This window comes from Vombatus ursinus, unplaced genomic scaffold, assembly GCF_900497805.2.
Source record: "Vombatus ursinus unplaced genomic scaffold, bare-nosed wombat genome assembly UNPS02012082.1, whole genome shotgun sequence".
NCBI lineage: Eukaryota > Metazoa > Chordata > Mammalia > Diprotodontia > Vombatidae > Vombatus > Vombatus ursinus.
Window position 1 is genome coordinate 3,116,155 of NW_020951860.1, and position 24,655 is coordinate 3,140,809.

Sequence of the window (24,655 nt, forward strand, 5' to 3'; positions counted from 1 at the left end):
TGACACTAACACTCACTCTTAGTTCCCATACAATCCTCTCTTTTTATTCACTCTACTTCCTGTTACAGCCTCACACCACTAGTGACTTCACTCTTTCCATTAATATTGTATTCTCATTCATTTCATACACTTAACAAATGCTCTAGGCTCCAACACAAACAACCAGGAGCCAGGTCTTAAACCACAATGACAAGCAACAATCACACAGTTCCAGAGAATATAGTAACACTTTTATAACTTGTAAAGTAATCACCAATTATGGGCAGCTACAAGCCTCTTTTGCCTCTCATGCACAGCTGTCTCTTTTTAAACTCAGCTTTGTTCATTGCCCAGGGCTCATTGACAAAGATGGTGGGGAAGGATGAGGTATCTCCCCAAGTCACTTGTCTCAAGTATGGTCATTGTGGTTTTTTCTTTTGTCATTGTATCCCCATCTCCTACTACTTAGTAGATACTTAGTATTTGTTGATTGAATAAACTAACTTATCCTTCCTTTCTCAGGGGCAACTATATCACATACAAAGATGGTGAGGTTGATCATCCCATCATTCAGCCTCGAAGTTGGGAAAATAGCAAATTTGACTTTGACAATGTCCTGACTGCCATGATGGCCCTCTTCACTGTCTCCACCTTTGAGGGGTGGCCAGAGTGAGTATGAAAACCAATGTGCCCACAGCTTTGATGCCCAGAGATGAAATTGGGTCTTAGTCCACTGACCACACCATTTCCTGGGCCATGCATACTCATACCCTTTGTAGATCATCTACTCTACAGTAGGGACCCTATCCTAGCACTTCCCTGAGCAATGCCTCAGGTATACAAATTGTCTATGGTAAGAGGCATAGCATAGTAGAAAGTGTACCAGACTTGGAGTCAGGACACCTGGGTTCCAGTCTCAGCTCTGCCATGAAAAAGCTTGTGTTTGGACAAATCACTTGACCTCTCTAAACTTCATCCCTTAAATAAGGGGACTGGATGAGTCCTCATAGATCCCTTTTAATTTCAACACTTCCTAAGTTTCTGTGACAAGTCAGTAATTAGTTGATGATCCAGGAAGGTGGTTACTATCCTAGATATAACCTTAGTTTTTATCAGACCCTCGCCCCAATCTGGGATGTAATTTTAAGATGTCCGTAGATCAGAGATCATGGATAACCATGCCCTCTGGGTAGAAACTTCATTAGATTGTAAATCCTTTGGTATTCAAAGACACCATGATTAACAGGAGATCCTTCAATGGGTTACCATGATAAGGGTTGAAATGTTATTTCACTAAAATAATGTACCTCTGAGCCTCCCCACCTTCTACACTAGCTGTATCTACACTAGCAACAGAAGAGAAGTGGTATTCAAACACTTTTAGGATAACAGTGTACCAAACAGACTTTGTATCTTTTTCTATCAGCTTTTCCATTAAAGTGCTTAACAGAATGTCTGAATAAGACCCATTTGACCACCTGTCTTTTTTATTCTAATATTAACCCCCTCAAAACTCTCCAAATTGACTCTTTTAACAAATACGCAGATATTTTATGGTAAAAAAAGTAGTTTTTGGATGAAAAGTTAGCATTATTTGTGTGGTGAGATTAGGGTGTGGTCTAAGAGATTCTTCCTACTTTTTTAGAATTAGCCCACATATCCCACCACCACCACCCCCATGTCTCTCACTTAGGGGATAGCAGCTCAGGTAGTGGTGAAACCAATAGTTGGCATCATCAACTGTATGCCCACTGTTTACAGAGTATAAGGTACTGTGATAAGCTACAAAGGAAGTAGGGGGCAAAGTCCCAACTCTTATAAAATTTAGAGTTAAATCAAGGTGATAACACAGATGCAATGTAACATAAAACACATAAAAAGATAAGAGCATAAGGCAGCACTTCCCTTATTTGATAACTCATATTTATGTAGTACTTCTAGCTAATAATGCACATTTCTCACAACACCCCTGTGAAATAGGTACTATTATCCCCATTTTATAGATGAAGGAACTGAAGTTCAGAGAGATTAAATGATTTGCCTGAAGACATATAGCTAGTGTCAGAGGGCCAAAAACCCAAGTAGGCTGACTCCAAATCAAATACTCATTCTTCTATACCATGCTGCTTTCCTGGGACTTAAAATATATTTACACAAAAAAAAAAAATGCTGGTCCAGGAAGCCTGAGTTTATGAAATGTCCCCAGGATAAAGAGAAGTTTAAAGAACTTTTAAACAAAAGAAAGGGAATTAAACCTATTTTCATGATGTAAATTGCACAGGAAAAAATCTTTTTTACATATACATAATTTCCTCATTGATATTTTAGAAAGGGAAATGCTGCTAGCATCAATATTTTCTTATGGAAACCCTATTCATACTCCATAGGATACTATTTAGAAAGCATTGACATAAAGCATAACAACAACTCCATAGTTAGCATTCTAAAGAAGTACGATATAAGCATTCAAGATCACATTATCATTTTTATGTAAATCCTTATTTGTGCACAAGCTGATTTCTTTTAGACTCAGCCTCATTCCTTTCAAGTTGTAGGCCTATGGGCTCATACCAGTTTTCAAGAAGTTTCCTTCAATACTTACAAAACTTTGGAGTCAATGTCCACAAGTCCAATTCCAAGGTGTCCCTAGAACCAAGGACATCATAAGTGCCCAGAGAGATACTGTCTTTCCATTTCACTCTATGGGATCCATCTCTCCCTCTAGGCTTCTATACCGATCCATCGACTCACACACTGAAGATAAGGGACCCATCTACAACTACCGAGTAGAGATCTCCATCTTCTTCATCATCTACATCATCATCATCGCCTTCTTTATGATGAATATCTTTGTGGGTTTCGTCATTGTCACCTTCCAGGAACAGGGAGAACAGGAGTACAAGAACTGTGAACTGGACAAGAACCAGGTAGCTTCCTAAGGGAGAAGGGAAGAAGAAGAGAGCAGGAGAGGGAAGGAAAGTGCAGTTAATAGTTCAAGTCAAGAAGCAAGAGAGGCTGCTAAGAAGGAAAAGATACAGTAGGGTGGGCAACACCACACAGTGGAGAAAGCATTGAGCTTGGAGTCAGGATCTGGGTTCTTATTTCCTACATGCGAGACCTTGTACAGATTACTTAACCTCTCTTAGCCTCAGGATGTGCATCTGTAAATTGTGAAGGCTAAATAGATGATCTCTAAAGTACCTCCCATACTCAATCCCATGACCCTACTTCCAATCTGAGAAGTGACAGAAGAGAGAAACGATAGCACTAAAATAACCTCTCCTATTTTCTATTATGAAAAGAGCTAAAGTTTTCTTTTTTTTGGTGGGGGGTTCCCTTTGAGAAGCAATATGCAAAGGAATTGCAAACTCCTACAAGTCACCAAATTTGCCACTTAACTGTCAGCTCTGTCTTGGAGTAGATACAGATGGGAAGGAGAAGGGAGTCACAGAAGCAATTATTAAGGAAAAACTTTGTACACCAGAAAATAAAGGGAAACAAAATCTTTGTGGGAAGGAAAGAGTTACCAAATAACTGTCAAATAACAACAAATTAACATTTACTAAGGAACTTGATCACAAAACACTATACCAAGCACTAAGCAAGATGTACAGTTTAGGTAAGACTTTGTCCATTCCCTCAAGGAACTTACAGTCTAGTGGAGGAATGAGACATTAGATAAGTAAAGAAATAGATAGATAGATAGATGGATAAATAAATAAACATATATGCAGACATATATACATATGCATATATATATTTTAAAAGATTACATTGTAAGATTTCTTTTTGTAATAAAATGGAAGAAAACTGAACAAAAACAGAGTATTTATGGTAGAAATATACCTTAACACTAATGAAGTGTACTTCATGACAAAGATTAACTGAACAACTGATGAAATTTAAAATAGTCAAGCAATCATACTTATATTTAAACAAAATTGCAAAACTTCTTGGGTTAAGCTAAACATACTAAGTGAACTGAACATTCATGTTTTTTTAAAGTCAAGTTCTTTTACCCAGTGTACTTAAATTAGACTCCTTTCCCAGAATAACTCCAATATTATAAAGTCATAGCGCAGATGGATTTATTTTTAAATTTTCAAATTTAAGGTGTCTAATTTGAAACATATGACATGAGAAAATGAAGCATATCTATATCTAGGTCTTTTGACATGTGTTTTGAACATGTTTATAAGTGGAAAAAATTAATAAATAGTGAAAAATGCTGATCATATGGAAAGAAATACTCCTAGCCAGAATCCTAAAAAGTGTGACCTGTGCAGCCTCTGTGGTCTCTTTGGGATGTTTCATCTTTAGTACACCCAACTATTTTGGAGGGAATCTGATTTCCAAGCTGGTGACTCTCACCTTCAATAGCACAAGCATTTTCATCAGAAATATACACTGTACTACCCAACAAGTGCATTAGAGAGTTACAAAATAAAATATGATGTGATGTGAGCTCTGAATGAGAAGATCTTTGCCAGTTGAAGTAGTCAAGGATGGCTTTCTGGAGTAAGCGGTTTTTGAAAGATGGAAATAATAATTCAGCCAGTTATGAGAGAAATGTTGCTACTATCAAGTAAAAATACCAATGAGTAGAGGTGGGGGAGAAAAGAGAGAAATTGTGTCTCTTAGCAGGAAAGAGGCTTTAAGAAACCTTTGCCCAAGACCAAGAAGAAAGAGTTTCAACTTGAGCATATGATATTCCAGTCCCAAAGACTGAGATAGAAACTCTTCCATTGGGGATGGTTGGGAGAATAAGAGCTGTGTGCTGACCAAGAAACATGGAACTTCTCCAGGGAGAGGAGCAGGAGTGGGAAGGAGGGGAAAGTAGAGAGATTAAATTAAGCAACTAATGTTGGTAAGAATTCAACTGGCTGAAGAAATATTACTTGATATTAGGGGCTGAGTGGGGAGGTTAAAAAAATGAAAAACAGCAGTCTTGCCACAGGTTCAGAATTATGGCATAGAAATGAAAATGAAAATCTATTTGTGCAGAGGTGCCAAAGATCTTGCTAACTACAGTAACAAAGATTTAGTCCCAAAGTAATCTCTTCTCATCACCCATCAATGGTTTGGGAGTGTTTCCTTGGGTTGCAGACTCTAGAAAACAGGAAAGATTTAAAAAAAAGAAAGGAAGGAAAAGGGTCTGGATGCCCTTGGAAGAGACTATCAGAACAATTAACAAGGAGGCTATTACTTTTGTCTTTTTGGTCTTATCAAACAGTATCTTAGCTTGTTTTATTTCATAAATTAAAAATAAAATGAAACTTTAAAAAAGAAAAAATTAAATCTTAAAGATGCTAGAAAAATAAAGATTGCACATATGAAAGAAAGAAAGAAACTAGGAGCAAAAGGTTCAACTTACTGTCACTTCTGACAGCAGGACTAGTCAGTGATGGTTTCCCATATAACCTGGGGATTTGAACACATGCCCAATCCCCAATTCCTCTCCTATCACTCCATGCCTCACTGACTGACCTCTCTTTTCCTTTCTTCTCCCACCTCTTGTCCCTTCCATCCCCCTACCCCTACTCCTAACAGCGACAGTGCGTAGAGTATGCTCTCAAGGCTCGACCCTTGAGGAGGTACATCCCCAAGAACCAGCACCAGTACAAAGTGTGGTATGTGGTCAATTCCACCTATTTTGAGTACTTGATGTTCGTCCTCATCCTTCTCAACACCATCTGCTTGGCCATGCAGGTAAGTGTAGGGTGGGGGGTGCTGAAAACCTGAAGGGGCTGTGGACTATTCCCTGAGGCTAGGGAAGAGACAGAAATGAGAAAGCTATGTGTATCTCACCAGCTAGTTTTACAATTGATAGCCAAAAAGGAAGAATGGAGAACAACAGCTCTCTTACCCACAGCCCTGACTGTTCCATTGAAAAGGATATGACCCTTACCCAAGGTGTGTCCCACTGAAGGACCCCTAGTTTGACAAAAGACAGGGAAAACAGAGAGATTATTAATTTAGCCCATACATTCATTGCTATTAACAAGGCATGGAATATAGATGCCATTTTGAAAGAAGTCAGACTCTGGAGTTGGAGATCCTGGGTTCAAATCCCACCTCTACTGTTTACCGCCTTGTGACTTTGGGCAAGTCTGTAAGCTTCAGTTCCCTCATCTATAAAATGAGGAGTTTAGACTAGGTGACATCTGAGGTCCTTTCCAGCTGTCAAGCTGTGGTACTATAAGCCTATGAGCCAACAACCCCTCTTTCTAGCCAGAACACAGAGTCCTGTGTTAAGGCTCTCTCTGATATTAGGGAAATAGTTGCCGGGATCTCCATCATATTTTTCCTTGCCAGTCTAAGAAGGAAAGCTGTGACCCAAGTCCACTAAGGCCTTCAGGTTTTTCAGTGGTATCAGAGACAGAAAGGAGCTCTGAGATTTACCTGTAAACTAGAAGATACAGTGTATACAGGACCAGCCCTTTGGGAGTGTGAAAATGGTGTGAGAGGGTTTTTTTAAATGTTGTTTGGGGTAAGGGTCAAACTCTGAAAAGGCTAGGCTAAAGAATGGGTGAGGCAAAGACTCCACCCATAGAATCTCAGTCCCATTCTCACTGTACACCGGAAATTCCTTCCTCCCAGCACTACGGTCAGAGCTGTCTTTTCAAAATCGCTATGAACATTCTCAACATGCTCTTCACCGGCCTCTTCACCGTGGAGATGATCCTGAAGCTCATTGCGTTCAAACCCAAGGTAGGTAGGCCTTTGAAAAAGGTCATCTAATTTCAGATCATATGCCTAGAGGAAAGGGATAGAGGGGAAATAGGTGTGATGAGGCAGAAGGGAGGCAGAAATATGCAGTGAAAGGACCACCCAAACAGCCACCCCTAAATTTACCTAAATTTGGAACAGGACCATGGGGTCCCTGGAATGGAATCTTAGCTAATGCCTGCAGTGTTCCTGAACTGGGATGCAAAAGGGACAAGTTCCTCCTGTAAAGAGCTACTTCTTACAAGGGAGACACAAAATTCGTCTTTCTATACCCGTTTTCTACCATGCAAACTAGGGGCCTCTACTCATGTTAAAACATGACTATAGCAGGTCTTTGCCTAGAGATTAGCAAGTCAACACTCTCCACCTCAATCACCTCAGGCCTCCCTGAACCCATGGCATTCCCCGTACATCAATTACACATAGACATACAGCAAACTCTTAATTGTCAGAAAGACTTGATTTTGTTTGGCTGTGTTTTCATTCTACTACTGTTGCCGCTGCCCACCTTCAGACCACTCAAGAGCTCCTTAACACCCTGTACAACCAGGAAAGCAAATGATTCTCAAATCTTTCCATTTGGCTCCTTGTTCACAGCTCTCTGGTAAAAAGGCTTGGTTAGATGAGAGTTATAATTATTGATTAAAATGGAGGACAGAAGAGTGAATGACCATGGATTTTAATTATCTGTGTCTCCACTCTGCCCATACTTTCTTCTTTCTCCCCATTGCCCTTATAACAGAGAACTGAGAGGTGACTATAATTCCAGATGTCTTCCATCTCCAAGTACCATGGTCAACTCTATCTAGATGATAATATTTGGCCTTTGATGCTCCATACCAAGCAGCATAAAGCTACTTCCAAGAAAAAGCACTGACTTAACAGTAGCCACAATCAAATGAAGGAACTTTGAGGAATAATGTGGGGGCCAGATTGTACCTAGGACAGTAATTCAAGCTGACCTGACACAGTCTCTTCAAGCTTATGAAGCTACCAGCCTACCCAATGTTTCCTACCTGTGCCAGCATTAGCTGAAATAAGCAAATGTCCCAACTGGATTTTCTGTTTCTATCCACATTTTCAATTACCCATTTATTTTGCATCCTAGAGACCCATACTGATAAGTAGACTGAAAAATGTTTCTAGGATGGCAGAATGTCCATCGTCATCCTCATCTTCATCATTACTCAAAGCAATTGTCAAACTTTTTCTATTCATATTATGACCCAGAGGAAGCTATATTAACATGGTTTCTGCCTTTAAGGAATTTACAATGTAAAATAACAAAAAGTCATCCAGAACACAGACGAGGTATTCAGGGATCTCGCTTAATCATAGAGGAACAAGATTTGGGAGGGGAGAACCTAATGTATGATTTTATTGATGTAGGAAAAACCCAGTGAGCAAACTTCACCCACCAAATAGTCTTACTTAGCTTATAGCCGGGGTACTGAGAAGTTAAGTGGCTTGCCAAGTTACAAAACTAGCATATGTCAAAGGAGAGACTTGAACCGATTCCAAGACCAGCAATTTATCCATTGTGCTAAGTTGCTTCTCCCATACAGGAATAAGATGCTTAATAGATATGAGTTGAGAGTGGCTTTTTTCCTGACTCCTCCAGAGAAGCTTTCCACCCTTACGCTCCCCCTCAGCTCCAAAACCCTGGGGGGAGAGAGTCTTTCCTGACTCAGAATGAGGGCACACACTAAACTACCCTGGCCACTTTCTACCTCACTTTAGGTTTTCCTCAGTCATTTGGAGAGCCAATCAAAGTCTAAGGAGCTGAGTAATGCTGGAAGGCTCCAAATAACAGAATTTCTGATTCATGCCCCACTTGTACAGAAGACTTCCACTAAAGGTTTACCTTGCTGTCTCAGCATAACATGGAGGTAACCCTGGGTCATCTTTCATGATGTTTAAACCATATGTCCCTTAAATACTATAAATTACTACGCAATTCAAAATACAAAATGCCATTGAACTAAGTCTGAATGCCTAACACAATAATGCTTTGACTTCTATGATCTGAGTTAGTCTCATTCTCTCAAGTGGTAATAAGTAAGAGTAGTAATAGATAAGAATAATAACTATAGCACTTACGTAGTTCTTTAAGATTTACAAAATACAATTTGATCCTTACAACAAACCTATGAGTGGATGTTATTGTTATCTTCATTTTACATATGGGGAAACTGAGGCTAACAGTGACTTGTCCAGGGTCAAACAGCTATTAAGCATCTGAAACAAGATCTGAAATCCAGTGCCTTATCTACTACCGCACCTAGCTGCCATTAGGTGAGTAGCTAGCCAATTTGGTGAAACTCTGTCCCCAGAGGAAATAATGCATAGGACAGACAATTGGATAGGGTTCCTAAAGAGTGCCAATCCTAACAGAAATAAAGACAAAGGGGAAAGAGCAGCATACACATCTTTCAAGAATGCTCAAGCCAACCCAAAGAAAACTTCAAACAAATGCAACTGAGGGCCTACAAAACACCCTGGGAGAACTGAACCAAATATCAGTCAACTGAGAAGAAAGTTAGTAGCAACATAACCCTAAATGCATCAGTTGGGGGTACTACAAATATGCAGAAGAGACTTTCAGAAAAGAATGGTAAAATAGCAATTTGCCTTAAACATGCCCCACCCCTCCTTTCTATCAACTTTCAGCAATATCCCTCCAAGAATGTAGTTCTTATGCTTCCTTGTTCTTTCTCAGCACTGATATACGAAAGTACTGGTGACAATGTGACTATTAAAATAGGTCATGGGAGAAGGTAATGCATAGCTAAAGAGAATAGCTTTCATGAAATTTAGGGTACCCATGAAGAACAAATTTTGAAGGGGGAGAGGTTGAGCTTCCCAATGCCCCATAAACCAGAAATAATCCCCCTGAAGAGCCTGCCATAGAGTAAATGTTTAATAAATGCTCTAAGGTTTCACCTGGGTATGAAAGGCATTATAGATTGAGGAGTTGTGGCACTGATGATGTGGAAGCCTAATCCTTAGGTAAAAAGCCTTCCATTATTCTCAGACAAAGACTTGGGCTGAATAGTATATGAATGGCATATACCTTTGGTATATGAATGTTCTACTGAGCAAAGCAGGCTGAATTGTCAATGTATTGGTAGGGAGAAACTCCCTCCTTTTGTGGAGGCTCTGCTGGCTTTTAGCTCTCTCTGCCCTCAGGGGTGTACGGCTTTCCTTTAAAACCAAGCCAACCAACATGACTGACCCCGGCAATACAAAATGCCAGAGATTTGCCTGCTTGCAGCTGAGGGCTTCTTATCTGCTCTTGTTTTAGGAAGAATTGCACCCTGAATAGTATTGTCTTTCTCTCTCTGATGTATTGTACCTTCATTGAAATAGCTAGCTTGAACCCAAAGTAAGTTTCATAACATCTCAATACTTTAAATCTGCTTCCTTATCTTCCTTATCCATTGTTTCCAGTCTGACCATTTGTACTCAGGTGCTAAGCAGAATTAGCAGAGATTTGAATGATCAGTTTTAACACATTTTTCACATTTATACTGAGAAAATACTTAAAACAATGCCCTTTACAAAGATAGCAGTTTTAAAAGCAGCAGTCACAGTCTGTAACCACCAGGAGGAGAAAGGACTTCTAGAAGGGAAGAGCAGGGCAGGGTTCACCACAGACATGGTTCATGCTTGCATTGTCCTCAACGTCCTGGCTCTTGACCTCTCATATGCTTACCACATCATCTATTTTCTCCTCCTTGCCACTTGCTTCTTTGTACCTCTTTGCTCAGCTTAGTTTCTGCCTCTCTTACCTATAGGCCCCATGCCCAAGATCAGGGTCCAAAGCCCTCAAGGTGATTTGCCTTTAAATAAATAAGGTCCCCTCAGAGGACCCTGAAAATGGAACTGACCACTAGCAAGCAGCTTGATCCCCGTCACCCTCTGCTGCACGTCCAAACCTTTTGGCAGGCCTTTGAAAAATCAGCTAAGGTATATTTGACACTAGCAAATATACAGCACAAGCACCAAAGTAAAATATCAGCACTTAAACATTGAAGATTTTTCCCAGCATCCCAGAAAATCTCAGGATGCTGTTCATAGCAAATATTCAGAGTATATGCAATAGGAACATGTGTGTGTTCAATCATAACCAACTCTTCCATTTGAAGTTTTCTTGGCAAAGACAGTGGGTTTGTTATTTCCTTTTCTGGCTCATTTTATAGATGAGGAAACTGAGGCAAACAGGATAAAGTGACTTTCCCAGGGTCATACAGCTAGTGTTTGAGGCTGGATTTAAACTCAGGAAACTTGGATCTTCCTGACTCCAAGCGCTGATGGGAAGGCTGCTTCAGTGACGACATGTCTAAATTACATTCAAGCATGGTGCTTGCTCTTATCACAGCAGTGAGAGCAACATAATATCATTAGTCCTACAAAATAACAGAACATGCTTTGGCATTAATGTATAAATGAATAAAGAAACAGTATTACAATACATAATAGAAAAATATAGCTATAATACTTAATAAATACACCTATAATACTTGCCTGCCACTGCTGTATAATCTAATAAACAGCAAAATAATTGAAAGAAAAACATAATTCAGGACATGCAATAATTAATAGTATATCAATGAACATGCAAATTACATATAAGGCACTTATTACATGGGTAAACATTAATGTAACCACTTCTTCAGTTTTACCTGCAGCATCATAGGTTAATCTGGACACAGGCTGGATAAATCTCACTGCCTTGTGCCCAGCTGATCTATTTGCCCCTGGATGAATTGATGATATGGGTTGCCAGGTACATAGTAAGCACTTAATAAATGCCTGTTGATTGATTGATCATAGTCCTAATTAGAACTATAGTCTGGAACTTCTGGAGGGACCAGGCTGGCTACCTGTGTTCCCAAGTTTTTTGGAACCTAGGAGTCTTTATTTTCTACTTTATTGGAGTATTTATATAGAGAGTCATTACCCTAGGAGTCGCTATGGCTAACGTTCTAGGCACAAAAGGTGTTGCCTCTGAGTTCAGATGAGATATGACCAGACTACTCAAGGAGTTCAGGCTACTCTTATTTATTGGGTTGCAATATACAGTTTTCTTCACTAGACATGTCATTTTCTTGAACCAGTGTCTGGTTCAGATAGTCTCTGTATAACAAGTGGGCTATATCTTTTATTTAGACTGCAGAAATGAATGTCTGTCACTTGTCTCCACTTGTGCATCAGGGAGTGGGGTGTATGAGGTGTTAAGAGAAGACTAGCACCGCTGGTGTGAGGGCTGCTCATCCACCTTTGGTGGAAACCTTCACCTAACTCTCACCTGTGGCTTCAAGGAGCTGTAGCATGTGCAGTGGTCACCCCCAGCAAGCCATCTTGGCAGATGGCCTGCCAAAAGGTTTGGACGTGCAGCAGAGGGTAATGGGGATCAAGCTGCTTGCTAGTGGTTAGTTCCATTTTCAGGGTCCTCTGAGGGGACCTTATTTATTTAAAGGCAAATCACCTTGAGGGCTTTGGACCCTGATCTTGGGCATGGGGCCTATAGGTAAGAGAGGCTGAAACCAGATTGAGGGCAGCCAACAGGCCCCAAACCTGTCAGTGAGTTAGGAGGATGTCTACTCAAAGCTGATGTGAAAACTCCCTGGCAGAATGGGCAGATGAGAATAATTTGGTCCAGTGGCCATGAAGGCATCTAAAACAGGTGCAGTGGAGCTCTTAGAGCTCAGTGAGGCATCAAAGATGCCAAGGTCATCTACTGCTTCCCAGGCCTTCACCAGTTATGTTGACTTTTGTCCTGCCTCTGAACTTCAACCATCTTAGAAGAGAGAGTGACTCTGGAAGGGACAACTTTGCATAACTCTGCCTCCCTTAAATCCAATTCACACACAAGTCATCACCCATGATATTGTTGGTCCTCTTCAAAAATGAAAGACAAACAACAATAACAGCATCTGGGAGTCCAACTAACTCTTTTATGGGCAATAAACAGTTGCCATTGCACATTTCATTAATTGTTTTTCTAAAGCCCCACCAATCTCTTAGGTCTATTCTGTAAATAGGCAAGTTGTCCAGTCTTTCTACGACTAAGCATGAGGAAGCTTTCCATCTGGTAACCTGTGTGTCCCCTGAATACCCAAGTTTCTCAGCAATACTCTTTTTTGCTGGTGGTCTTCTCACAACAAACCCGGGCATCAGACTGTTTTTTTTTATTCAGAGCTCTTCTGAGCTGAAGACATGACTAGTTGTTAGGCATCTCTTAGCCTCTAATCCAGGAGGTGTATTGGTTGTGAGTGTCTTCATTCTTTCCATCCTCAGAGACTCCAAAGCACGTCTAGGTGTGTCTAGATGTGGCTGTTATCCAAACATCAGTAAGAATAGTGTAAAGCCTGTGATATCATTCCTGGTGGAGCTGTACAATTGTTCTAGAAATACCATCTGTTAACTACACTGAGATTGTTCTAGTCTCAGTGTTCCTTAACTGTGTGTCCAACAATATGTGACTGAAATACTCAGGCTGGGGGGTCACTAATGGAGATAATAAAATTGGTTTCATACTTCTTGATGCCAATCAAAGCTTTCATTTACTTGAGTAACTTCATCTCAGAGTTTCTGCTTTGGTCAGTAGGAATCCTAGAAGGGAATTCATACACTGAGAAATACTTTTGCCACAAGAGTTTAACAACCATGGGTGCTTTCTGGTTCCTGCTAGAATGTGCTTATGCATACCTGTTGAAATGATCAGTCTCTACTAAAATATGACTTCTCACTTTCTCTTTCCAGAGATAAAAAGCCAATGCAGACAAGTTCTAAAGGTTTTTCTAGTGCTTATATTCTCTAAATTTGCAGCACAAGTTGGCAGTGCCTTTCTTTAAACACACCACAAGTCTCACACTACTGAGTGAAATCTGCTGTCATATTAGGCCAGTAAAACCTGCTTCACTTTGGTTGACATGTCCAAAACTATCATGCAAGTGATTTCATAGCTGTAATACAATACATGTTGATCAGTATCAACTGCTTCCTTGTACCATGTGTGGGATCAGTCATATTCAAGTACAACAGTCCTTTTGAGCAGCTCCAACTTCTGCCATTGCTTTAATAGTAAGCAATTTCTCAAAAATAAGAATTTGAGTTTCTTAGTTAGTAGCATTTCCTTTTTTCTTGGTTAATCAGCCATATGCTCTTGCCACCCATTACCCACAGGCAACTTACTGAGGCAGAGAAGATTGGTTAAATGAAAGGAGCTGCCTGTATGTTGCTACTCTCTGGCAGAAGTCCCAAGCTCTCAGTTACACTTCTATTTGATGGTGGCCCAGCTCCCTGAATGTCCTACATGGCTTTCACATCATAGCTTTGGTGTCATGTGACTGTCAGCCCAGAGCAACTACATCCACATTAGTCTTTCCCAGGCAATAATGAATGCTGAATGGTTAGGTAGTGATGCTACCCATATTGGGCAAGCAACATTAAACTTGACACTGATCAAAAGATGTCAATGGATTGTTTTAGTCTCTTGCTCTAAATACATAGTCTTCTCAGTAATAGCCCACTTCGAAGCCAAAAACTCCAGTGTGGAATCTATGCAAATCCAAACAAATCATTTTTCCTGTATACAGATGCTAGCCTGGAAAGCTTGAGGGCAGTCACATTATAAGAGAATAATGGTTACCAGAAACCAATGTGTCAGGAGAGGACTTGTTTGGATCTACATACACTCCACATTGGTATATATGTGACCAAGTCTTTGAAAATTGGTTCACATCTGTGCATCCACTGATCTCTAAATAGCTTTATGTGTTTAACACAACTCAGCTTTCTTATCCTTCAGTTTTTGGTTCTCTTAAATCACATAAGCACAAGTGAGGTTTAGCAGTGATTTTGCTGTGGAAACGTAGCTCTTAGCAAATGTGTGATAATAGTCAACAAATCCCATAAAAGTCTTTTGGTCTCAAAGGTTCTTTCAATGTGGCCATTTTGGAATTCCTTTCTGTCCTCCCTGGTCAATGCTCACACCTTGCCGTGACACTGAATGACCTACATACTTGACCAAGACTCTGAAAAACTGGCATTTGTCATTTTTCTGCTAACATATCACTTAGCTTCCGATCATTTCCCTCTGGTTGATCAAACATTTTCAATAGTTTCTCCTCATAGTTTTTTCTAAGATCTCAGTTTCTACAGTATTCACATGGTCTTCTTATCCAGAATGCTGCCAAAAAAACAAAACAAAGAGGGGCAGCTAGGTGACTCAGTGGTTAGAGCACTGGTTCTGGAGCCAGGAGGATCCGAGTTCAAATTCAGCCTCAGACACTTAGTAGTTGTGTGACTCTGGGCAAGTCACTTAATCCGATTTTCTCAACAAAAAAGAAAAAAAATAGAAGAAAAATATGAAAAAGAGTACAGCTAACCTGTCAAATTGGACACTTTGGGCCTCTAATCAGTCCTTTATTCTATTTCCTTGGCATTTATATATTTAATTGGTACTCTATTTTCAGTGCATATGTTAAATTGTTATTTTGTAATTCCTATGTTTTATTTATATATTTTAGTTTTCCAATAGATTATAAGTTCCTTGATTAAAAAAAATACATCCAATATGTGTATAGGGAAGGAAAGGGAAGGCGTGAAGGGAATAAGCATTTATATAGTGCCCAGTACATGGCACTATAGCAAGCACTTTATAAATATTACTTCATTTGTGGTATATGGCCATCTTTTCTGCAGAAGGTAATTAGTTTTACTTTCTGATTATCTCCTGATGGTGGTGTTCATGCGTCAGGTTGTCATGGTCTCCATTCCCTTTATCTTTCCAAGAACAGCTTGATCCACAAGGCTACCTCTCACCAGATTTTCTGTGAATTTGCTATATTTACTTCATCTACATTTGTAGTACAGTTGCCTGGCTTAGGTTCCATGGTCCATATAATATGAAGATACCACCCTGAAGTGATTAAAATCAGAATTTATGAAGTAGACTATCAGGTATGACCTTTCCCAACTGCTTATAGGCTCTAACTTAGTCTATCTATATTAGAAAAAACCCATGGCTTTTTCTGTGCTACATATCCTTTAGGGATATCCTTAAATTGACCCATCCCCATTATCATTTGGTCACTTGAGTAGTCTGGTCATGTCCCATCTTTCAGAGGGTACCACTCCTCTTCCCACCAGTCTGAATAGATGGCTGTCCACCTGCATCACACATTTACACAGCAATTTCCCTTTGTGCTAAATGGAATCACCAAATTTAGAAAATGCCATCTCAGCAGTTAGACCAGAGCATTCTTCACATGTGAGTTTGGTATTTCTTTTCCTCAGAGACTGTCTGTTTTCAAAAGTGATTCCTCTGACACCTTCCATCAAACAATTTATCATGTCCCTCTTAGGTGCCTGCAAGTTCCATTGTGGTAGTTCTGTTGTACATTAAGCACAGACTCCTGACAAGATTTCTTAAGTTGAGCCTCTAAGGTTTTTCTGCAGTAAGATATTATCTAGTCATGGTCCTCCCCTCAGCCAAGGCTTCTCTGTATGATTCATGGAATTTGGCGCTTATGTTCCCTATAGGTGATATGCCTCTATTTATTTCTGACCTAGACAATCTGATTTCTACCTCCCCTCCCACCTACCCCCAAATAAGAAAGAATCTTGCCTCAGCCTCACCTATATATGAGATATCTAGTTCTTACTAAATCTGCTAAAGTAACTCCTTTGCTCATTAAAGTTGAAAATAAGATTTGCAAGCTAATTCCCTGATACTGTTTCCTACTGAGATTTTTTCTTTGAATGATCAAATGGGTCTGATAATTCATAGAGTATATCCTTAATGGACTCTTCTGGCCTGGTCCTGCTACTGTCCACCAACTCTTTTCATAATTTCCTTTAAAATTTTTGAAATATTCATAGTTTTCTATTTCAGATATTAGTAACCCACAACCTTAATGCATGACAATACATTTCACATGCAATTTCTGTATTTGTAAAAGATTGATCAATAATAAGAGTATTTAGGCAACAAACAAGACTGAGTTAAATGCCAAACTAGCAATATGACATGATCAGTTACATTGAAATGACAAATATAAATATGAAGTACCCACTTCAGTGCTGCTAATAGATGAATTAAGGTTTTGATGAGAATTTGAAAACACTCTCGATTCATTCAGTGAATTCAATTAGTAAATAGGCATTTACTAATTGAATAAAGAGCTGCCACTCTCACATTGCTATTAAATTGCATATTCACTAGCTAAGTAAATTGCAAATTATTTAAATGTAATATACAAATATGTCAATTAGTAAATAGTAAATTATAAAGTAAATTTTCTATATAGAAGTTATAAAATAAAAATACCAATTTTCATATTCACTTTCTTGTTTTAAAATAAATATGAGAATAAGTAGCACTTTAACAGTGACAGAGGGGGTGGAGCCAAGATGGCAGAGGGAAAGCAATGACTTACTAGAGCTCTCCCCCAAACCCCTCCAAATACCTATAAAAAATGGCTCTAAACAAATTCTAAAGCAGCAGAACCCACAAAAAAACAGAGTAAAACAAATTTCCAGCCCAAGACAGCCTGGATGGTTGATCAGAAAGGTATATCGCACCGGGTGGGGAAAGGAGCGCAGTTCAGAGTGGGCGCGCAGGCCACAGTGACCCTGAGGGCTGAATCGCGGGCAGCTGTGGCAGTTTCCAGACTTCTCAACCCACAAATGCCAAGGACAATTTAGAAGGTCAGTGGGAAAAGTCTATGTCTGCGGTGAGAGAAGAAGCTAGGTCTCAGCCGCAAGTCCAGAGAGTGACCCCAGGCAGCGGCTGCCTCCTGAGCTTCTGGCCCACAGACTGAGGGGGAATTGAGTGGCTGATTATAGGGGGATTGCAAGGATCTCTTTGCCAGTGCTGAGGCAGGAATCTCTTGCTTTGCCTGTGCTTGGATCTGGGTCACAGTTCTGAGAGGCTGGTATGGTGGAGAGGAAATACCTGGCCCCTTATCATACCATCTTGGAAGAACTGAAAATTAACAGGTCCCTAGAAGTACCTCTGAAAACAGCTGTACAACCCCTCAAAGCTTGGGACAGCACATTCTCCACATTGGAAACAGACTCTTACCTTAACAAAGAGTTTAAAACTCAAGTAATTGGTTGGGATCATGAGCAAGCAGCGCAAAAAGAGTCAGACTATATTATCTTACTTTGGTGACAAAGAAGATCAAAACATACAGCCAGAAGAAGAAAACAAAGTCAAAGCGCCTACATCCAAAACTTCCAAGAAAAATATGAATCAGTCCCAGGCCTTGGAAGAGATCAAAAGGGATTTTGAGAAGCAAGTAAGAGAAGTAGAGGAAAAACTGGGAAGAGAAATGAGAGTGATGCAAGAAAATCATGAAAAGCAAGTTAACAGCTTGCTAAAGGAGACCCAAAAAAATACTGAAGAAAATAACACCTTAAAAAATAGCCTAACCCAAATGGCAAAAGAGGTCCAAAAAGCCAATGAAGAGAAGAATGCCCTAAAGAGCAAAATTGGACAAATGGAAAAGGAAGTCCAAAAGATTACTGAAGAAAATACTTCCTTAAAAATTAGAATAGAGCAATTGGAAGCTAGTGACTTTTTGAGAAATCAAGACACTGTAAAACAAATCCAAAAGAATGAAAAATTAGAAAACAATGTGAAATATCTCATTGGAAAAACAACTGACCTGGAAAATAGATCCAGGAGAGAGAATCTAAAAATTATTGGACTATCTGAAAGCCATGACCAAAAAAAAGAGCCTAGACATCATCTTTCAAGAAATTATCCAGGAAAACTGCCCTGATATTTTAGAACCAGAGGGCAAAATAGAAATGGAAAGAATCCACCGATCTCCTCCTGAAAGAGATCCCCAAAGGAAAACTCCTAGGAATATTGTAGCCAAATTCCAGAGCTCCCAGGTCAAGGAGAAAATATTACAAGCAGCCAGAAAGAAACAATTCAAGTATTGTGGAAACACAATCAGGATAACACAAGATTTAGCAGCTTCTACATTAAGGGACCACAGGGCATGGAATATAAAATTCCGGAGGGCAAGGAGATAGGATTACAACCAAGAATCACCTACCCAGCAAAACTGAGTATAATTCTTCAGGGGGGAAAATGGTCATTCTGAAATAGAGGGCTTTCAAGCATTCTTGATGAAAAGACCAGAGCTGAATAGAAAATCTGACTTTCCAATACAAGACTCAAGTGGAACATGAAGAGGTAAACAGGAAAGAGAAATCATAAGAGACTTATTAAGTTTGAACTGTTTATATTCTTGCATGGAAAGATGACATTTGTAACTCATAAGACCTTTGTCAGTATTAGAGTAGTTGGAGGGAAAAATTATATGTATGTAGACAGACAGATAGATAGATAGATAGATAGATAAAGGGCACAGGGTGAGTTGAAGATGAAGTGGTCATATCTGGAGAATAAAATTAAGGGGTGAGAGAGGATTATACTAGGAGGAGAAAGGGAAAGGTAGAATGGGGTAAATTATCTCACAAAAAAACAGAAAAGAAAAGGCTCTTACAGTGGAGGGGAAACAGGGGAAGGTGAGAGGGAATGAGTGAATCTTATTCTCATAGGATTTGACTTAAGGAGGGAATAACATACACTCTCAATTCGGTGGAAATCTGTCTTACCCTACAGGAAAATAGGAGGGGAAAGGGACAAAAGAGTAGGGGGATGATAGAGAGGAGGGCAGATTGGGAAAGGGAGTAATCAGAAGCAAATACTTCTGAGGAGGGACAGGGTCAAAAGAAAGAATAGAATAAATGGAGGGGGCGGGATAGGATTAAGGGAAATAGTGTTAGTTTTTCACTGCATGTCTATTATGGAAGTGTTTTGCATAACTGCACATGTATAGCCTATATTGAGTTGCTTGCCTTTTCAATGAGGTTGGGTGGGGAGGGAGGAAGGGAGAAAAATTGGAACCCAAAGTTTTAAAAACACATGTTTAAAAAAATGTTTTCACATGCAACTGGGAAGTAAGAAATACAGGAAATGGGGTACAGAAATCTATCCTGCCCTACAAGAAAATAGAAGGGGAAGGGGGGTTAGAGATAGCAGGGAAAGCAGACTAGGGGAAGGGGTATTCAGAATACATGCCATCTTTGGGTGGGGGGAGGGGCGAGATGGGGTGAAAATTTGGAACTCAAAATCTTGTGGAAGTAAATGTTGAAAACTAAAAATAAAAAAAGAATAAAAAAAAAACCAGTGACAGACCTTCATTCAACTGGTAAATGACTGTGTAACATTGAACAAATCATGAATAGTTTTAAATTCCCATATTCTCAACAAAACCAGACCTAATTCATCTTTTAGCAGCATTGAAACAGGTACTTCACATTTATGTTTGTCATTTGAATATAACTGATTGTGCTAGAGACAAAGATCAATGAGGTACTAGAACAAATGTAAAATGAAACAAAAATAATATATACTTATATCTGTATGTTTAATAAGATTTTTAAAACCAGATTGTAATATTTAAGTAAATACATTTTTGTTTTGTAAGGGAAAAGTCTATCAAAATTATACCATAAAGAAGATTCTTCAAAAACAGTAAAAGTTAAAAAAGAAAAAAGCACATAAAGCTAAATTCCATTCAAAGCTCAAAAGCATCCAAGGAGAATTTAAAGCAACCACATGTAGTTCAAATGTACAAGCATCAGGTGGTACTAGTGAGCAAGATAACCTGAGTTGTCCAATGTCTTGAGAGGAAAAAGTTCTTCCTCCCTTTTTGGAGGTGAAACCTGCTTTCATCTCCCTCCTCCATGAACAACATGGTTTTCCTTTCAAACTCAACCGATCTTTTTGGCTGACCCAGGGAAAAGAAAAATGGCTGTGCTTTGCCCAGGCACAGCCTGGGACTTTTTACTGGTTCTTGCATCAGGAAGAATCTGACCCTGAATATTATTCTCTTCTTCCCTCTAATACATTCTACTTTCAATGAAATATGCAGCTCAAACCCCCAGCCAGTTTGCACTGACAAAATCCAAACTGAGTTTATAAAACCTCAAAATATTAAATCTGCTTCCTTTCCAGGCGTCCTCCTCCAGTCTCATCACTAGCATTCAAGTAAGCAGAATTGGCCCAGATTTAAATGACCAGCTGGATTTTAATGCATTATCACAGGCATACTGACAGGACACTTAAAACAATATCATTTACAAAGATGGCAGCTTTAAAAGTAGATTGGGGGGAGGGTGGGGAAGGGAGAAAGGTCACTACTCACTGATCCCAGCCTACATTCAAAACAATTCAGGGCTTACCATTCACCTGACATGCTTCATACTTGCATTGTCCCCAACTCCTTGCCTCAAGACTTCCTGCAGTTGCTCCTGAGGCGCCCATCTGCTTTCTCTTCCCTGCTTGTCTTTCTGTCTCCTTACTCAACTTGACTTCTGCCTTTCTTACTGAGAGGCCCCTGCCCAAGGTTACGGTTTGAGGCTCTCTAGGTAGTTTGCCCTCAGATAAAGTCTAAAATTCCCTCAGAGCTTAGAAAATGCTGGAAGTGGAACTTTGCTAGCCAGTTGCCCAACCACCATCTTGCACCACGATGATGACTTTTTGATGAATTTCAAAAAGTGAAACAGACTAAATTTGTCTTGATCAAAAGCAGGACCACAGTGACCTTACATCTACCCAGCAGCAGCCTTCATGAGGAGTCATTCCCACCTAAGCCTGAAGCTCTCAGTTTTTATGTTGCCCAATAGAGTCATTGGATAGAATTTCTTTCACATGGAGATTCTGGATTCATCCTGCTCCCTTCCCATTGTGAAGAGAAAGGGAGAGGTTGCTTTCTTGCAAAAATAAAAACTTCTGAAACAAAATCTAAAAAGCAGAGGACTAACCCTAACAAAACAGAACAAAAGTGAAGCCTTCTTAGTTTCTCTGCTGGAAGGGTAAGTTCCACAATTGTGGGATTTGCCTATTTCTCCAGAGAGAAGGTCACTTTCTCAGGTGCAGAAGGTCAGATATGAAAACTCTAAGGTACATTCCCTGAAATCAGAAGAGAGAGATTTAAACCTCTCTGATTGGGCTATTGTCTTTTCATTGAAAATCCAGGATCTTAACAGTCAGCTGGTTTGCTTTTATATTGTCAGATTTCTTTCCTGATTGGCTTCACCACTTCAGTGTTTTCCAGTCTCTTGTTCCAAGCCCTCTTCCTCCCCCACTCCCAACCAGCCCTTAGCAAAGTGTTCTGTACAGAGTAGGTGTTTAATAAGTGTTTGCTGAATTGAATTGAGTGTTGTCCTTTCCCTAACAATTGAGTTAGCAGTGACTTTCCCCTAGAACTAGATTTCTGTAATGGTTGTTTTGTTCTCCAAAATATAACTTTATTTTGTTTCTTTCATCGGTTTTCTAACAAATCCTGCATCCCTCCAAAGAGGCAGAGAGTTGTCATGGATTATCTCAAGTATGCTGGGCGGCCTCTTCGCCCTTTTGATGCCTCAATTTCTTTCTGTGTAAAATAAGAGTAGTTGTGTAACAGGCTTGCAGTGAGATTGAATGAGATTATGCTTGGAGGGTATCTGGACTTTTCAAAGAGCTAGTGCTCCTGTGTCTCTGGGATGTGAATGATACAACCCATGCTCAATTGCCAAGGAGATTCGGAATCATGTCCTTATTGAACTATTTTCCCAGATCATAAGAAATTCTTTTAAAAGTGAAATAGACTGCCTCAGGTTCCTCTTGGAGGCTTTGTTGAATGCCTTAAGCAGAAGCTGGATGACCACTTGTGGGCTCTGTTTAAAGGACTATTTTTCAGGGATGGACTAGGTGGCCTTTAGTCTAGGGTCCCCTTCTAATGTTGTGATTTTATGATCATTCAAAATGAAACCTAAAGTAGATCCTACTGACTTGTCAGCCCTCTCAGCTGCCAGCTCAGTTGATTATTCTTCAGTCAGTTTTTAATCTCCCTGACTTCAAAATCCATTTTATTTCATTTATAAGAGACATGGTATCAGCCATACTACTAAAGACAGCCATCTACATTGTAACAGCAACCAACATCATTACAACCATCTACATTGCAACTACAACTAACAACATTACAACATTATCTAAGCTGCTAATTAGCCACTAGTTGGTACAGTGCAGAGAGTGCTGGACCTGAGTTCTAATGTTGCTTCAGATACATACTAATTAGATGATGAACCTTGGAAAGTCACTTAGCTCCTCTAGGACTCAGTTTCTTCATCTATAAATTGAGGAGAATGGAATTAATGACTTCCAGTGCCAAATCTGTGACCATACAAGTTAGCATTTTTAAATTTGGAATTAAGTTTGTCATGGTATCTCCAGCCTCCATCCATGATGTTGCTTGGTGTTTTTTGTTCTCCCTGTTACTCAGTGTCTAAATTTCTTGTTCATATTTACCTGTTATTGCTGCAGGGTAGGGTACTTAAACTAGATAGAAAAGAGCTAATAGCATTCCTTTATTTGGCATTTTAAAGGGAAAAACCACATCCACATTGACCCAGTGCTCAATGGGTTCTCCAGTTATCTAGAATTTTCCTGAAATCTGTGTTCAACCCTTAGCCTTGAAGCAGTTTGACAAAGTAGACTTGGAGTCAGAAATATCTGGATTCCAAACCTGCCTCAGACACTAACTGTGTAACTTGGGGCAAACTATTTAACATCCCTAAGCCTCTGTTTCCTCATCTGTAAAATAATGATAATAATAGCAACCTGAGATCATGGATACAATGCATAAACCTTCAAGCCCTACGCAAACATGGGCAGCATTTTGGCTGACCTCTCATCTATGCCTTCCATTTTGTTTGCCCTTCACTTTTTAAAAATCAATTAGTTAATTACCCAAGTTTGAGTTAGCCCCTATACATGAATATCTCTTTTTTGATCATTGTTAATGTTATTACAAAATAAGCATAAGCCAAACTCTGCTTTGTCCCAGCAATGCCTGAGTAATTAGTAGGGCTGCCTCCCTTTTTAATTTTATACCTCCCCCCCAAAAAAATATCCCTTTTAAGTTCCTCTGCCATTTGTTCATTCTGCTCATGTACTAAGTTACAATAGAGGCTCCAATGACTGTTTAATTTTCCAGGTCTGAAGCTCAGGTTTTTATTGCAGAGAAATCAACTAATAGTTTTAGAAAAATAAGCTGAACTCCACAACACAGTGCACAGTTGCACTAATGTCGTAGTGGGAAAGAGTATTTTAAAGGTATGGGAGAGCAATTGGCCCGTGAAGGAAAGGGAAGAAGAAACACAGAATCTTCATTAAAAAGAACTTTAGAGGCCATTCCAGAAAAGTGAAGGTTTTCCAGAGCAGATATTATCTCACAAAACTTCTCTTAAAAATAGGATTTTTTCAAATGGAGGGGTGTAGTAAAGGGAAAGAAATATATAACCCAGCTTTTAGCTAAAAAATGCTATCTTTCCCCTCTTTGGGCATGGATGATCCTGCCCCTTGAAATCAGATGGCTAGGTAGTTCAAGCTTCCATTTTCTGGGTGATTTTCTGGAGAGCCTCAGGGCAATTATTACTATGCTCTTCAAAGTCTTGGTTTCTCTCATTAAGCACTGTGGGAATAGTGTTACTCTACAAAGCACCTAGACCTCTTCTAATTCTAATGTATGCCTTGGGGCTCCCTCATAAATGTTTAGTATTAGGCCTCCACAACTGTTTGGTGTTTAGTAGTGGTATCCCTCCCCAAATGTTTAGTTTTAGGCAAAACACCATCAAGTCTGTCCTAGTTAGCAAGATGTTGCTATGTGCCTGATAATTAAGCATATGGCTATAAGTGGCCCCAGAGGGTCACTAGAAAAGAAGAAGGTAATGTTGTATTAGCAGCAGGGTAAGGATTTGGAATGAAAAGACAAGAATTAGCAGAACTGGGTAACTGCCAAGTCTTTTCTGTAGCCTTTCTTTATATACCTTTTGCTCTTGTTTTTTCTTATTCTTACTATTACCAGTC

At 39.6% G+C, this 24,655-nt stretch overlaps 1 protein-coding gene across 1 annotated transcript in view; it reads left to right on the top strand.

The window, feature by feature from the left end:
• Nucleotides 1–24,655, top strand: part of CACNA1C (calcium voltage-gated channel subunit alpha1 C) — a 752,540-nt gene that overhangs the window by 648,259 nt on the left and 79,626 nt on the right. The window contains exons 26-29 of the mRNA XM_027857289.1: nt 502–648; nt 2,705–2,906; nt 5,530–5,688; nt 6,580–6,690. Of these exons, the coding sequence (XP_027713090.1) occupies nt 502–648; nt 2,705–2,906; nt 5,530–5,688; nt 6,580–6,690 (619 nt within the window). The remainder of the gene's footprint in view (nt 1–501; nt 649–2,704; nt 2,907–5,529; nt 5,689–6,579; nt 6,691–24,655) is intronic.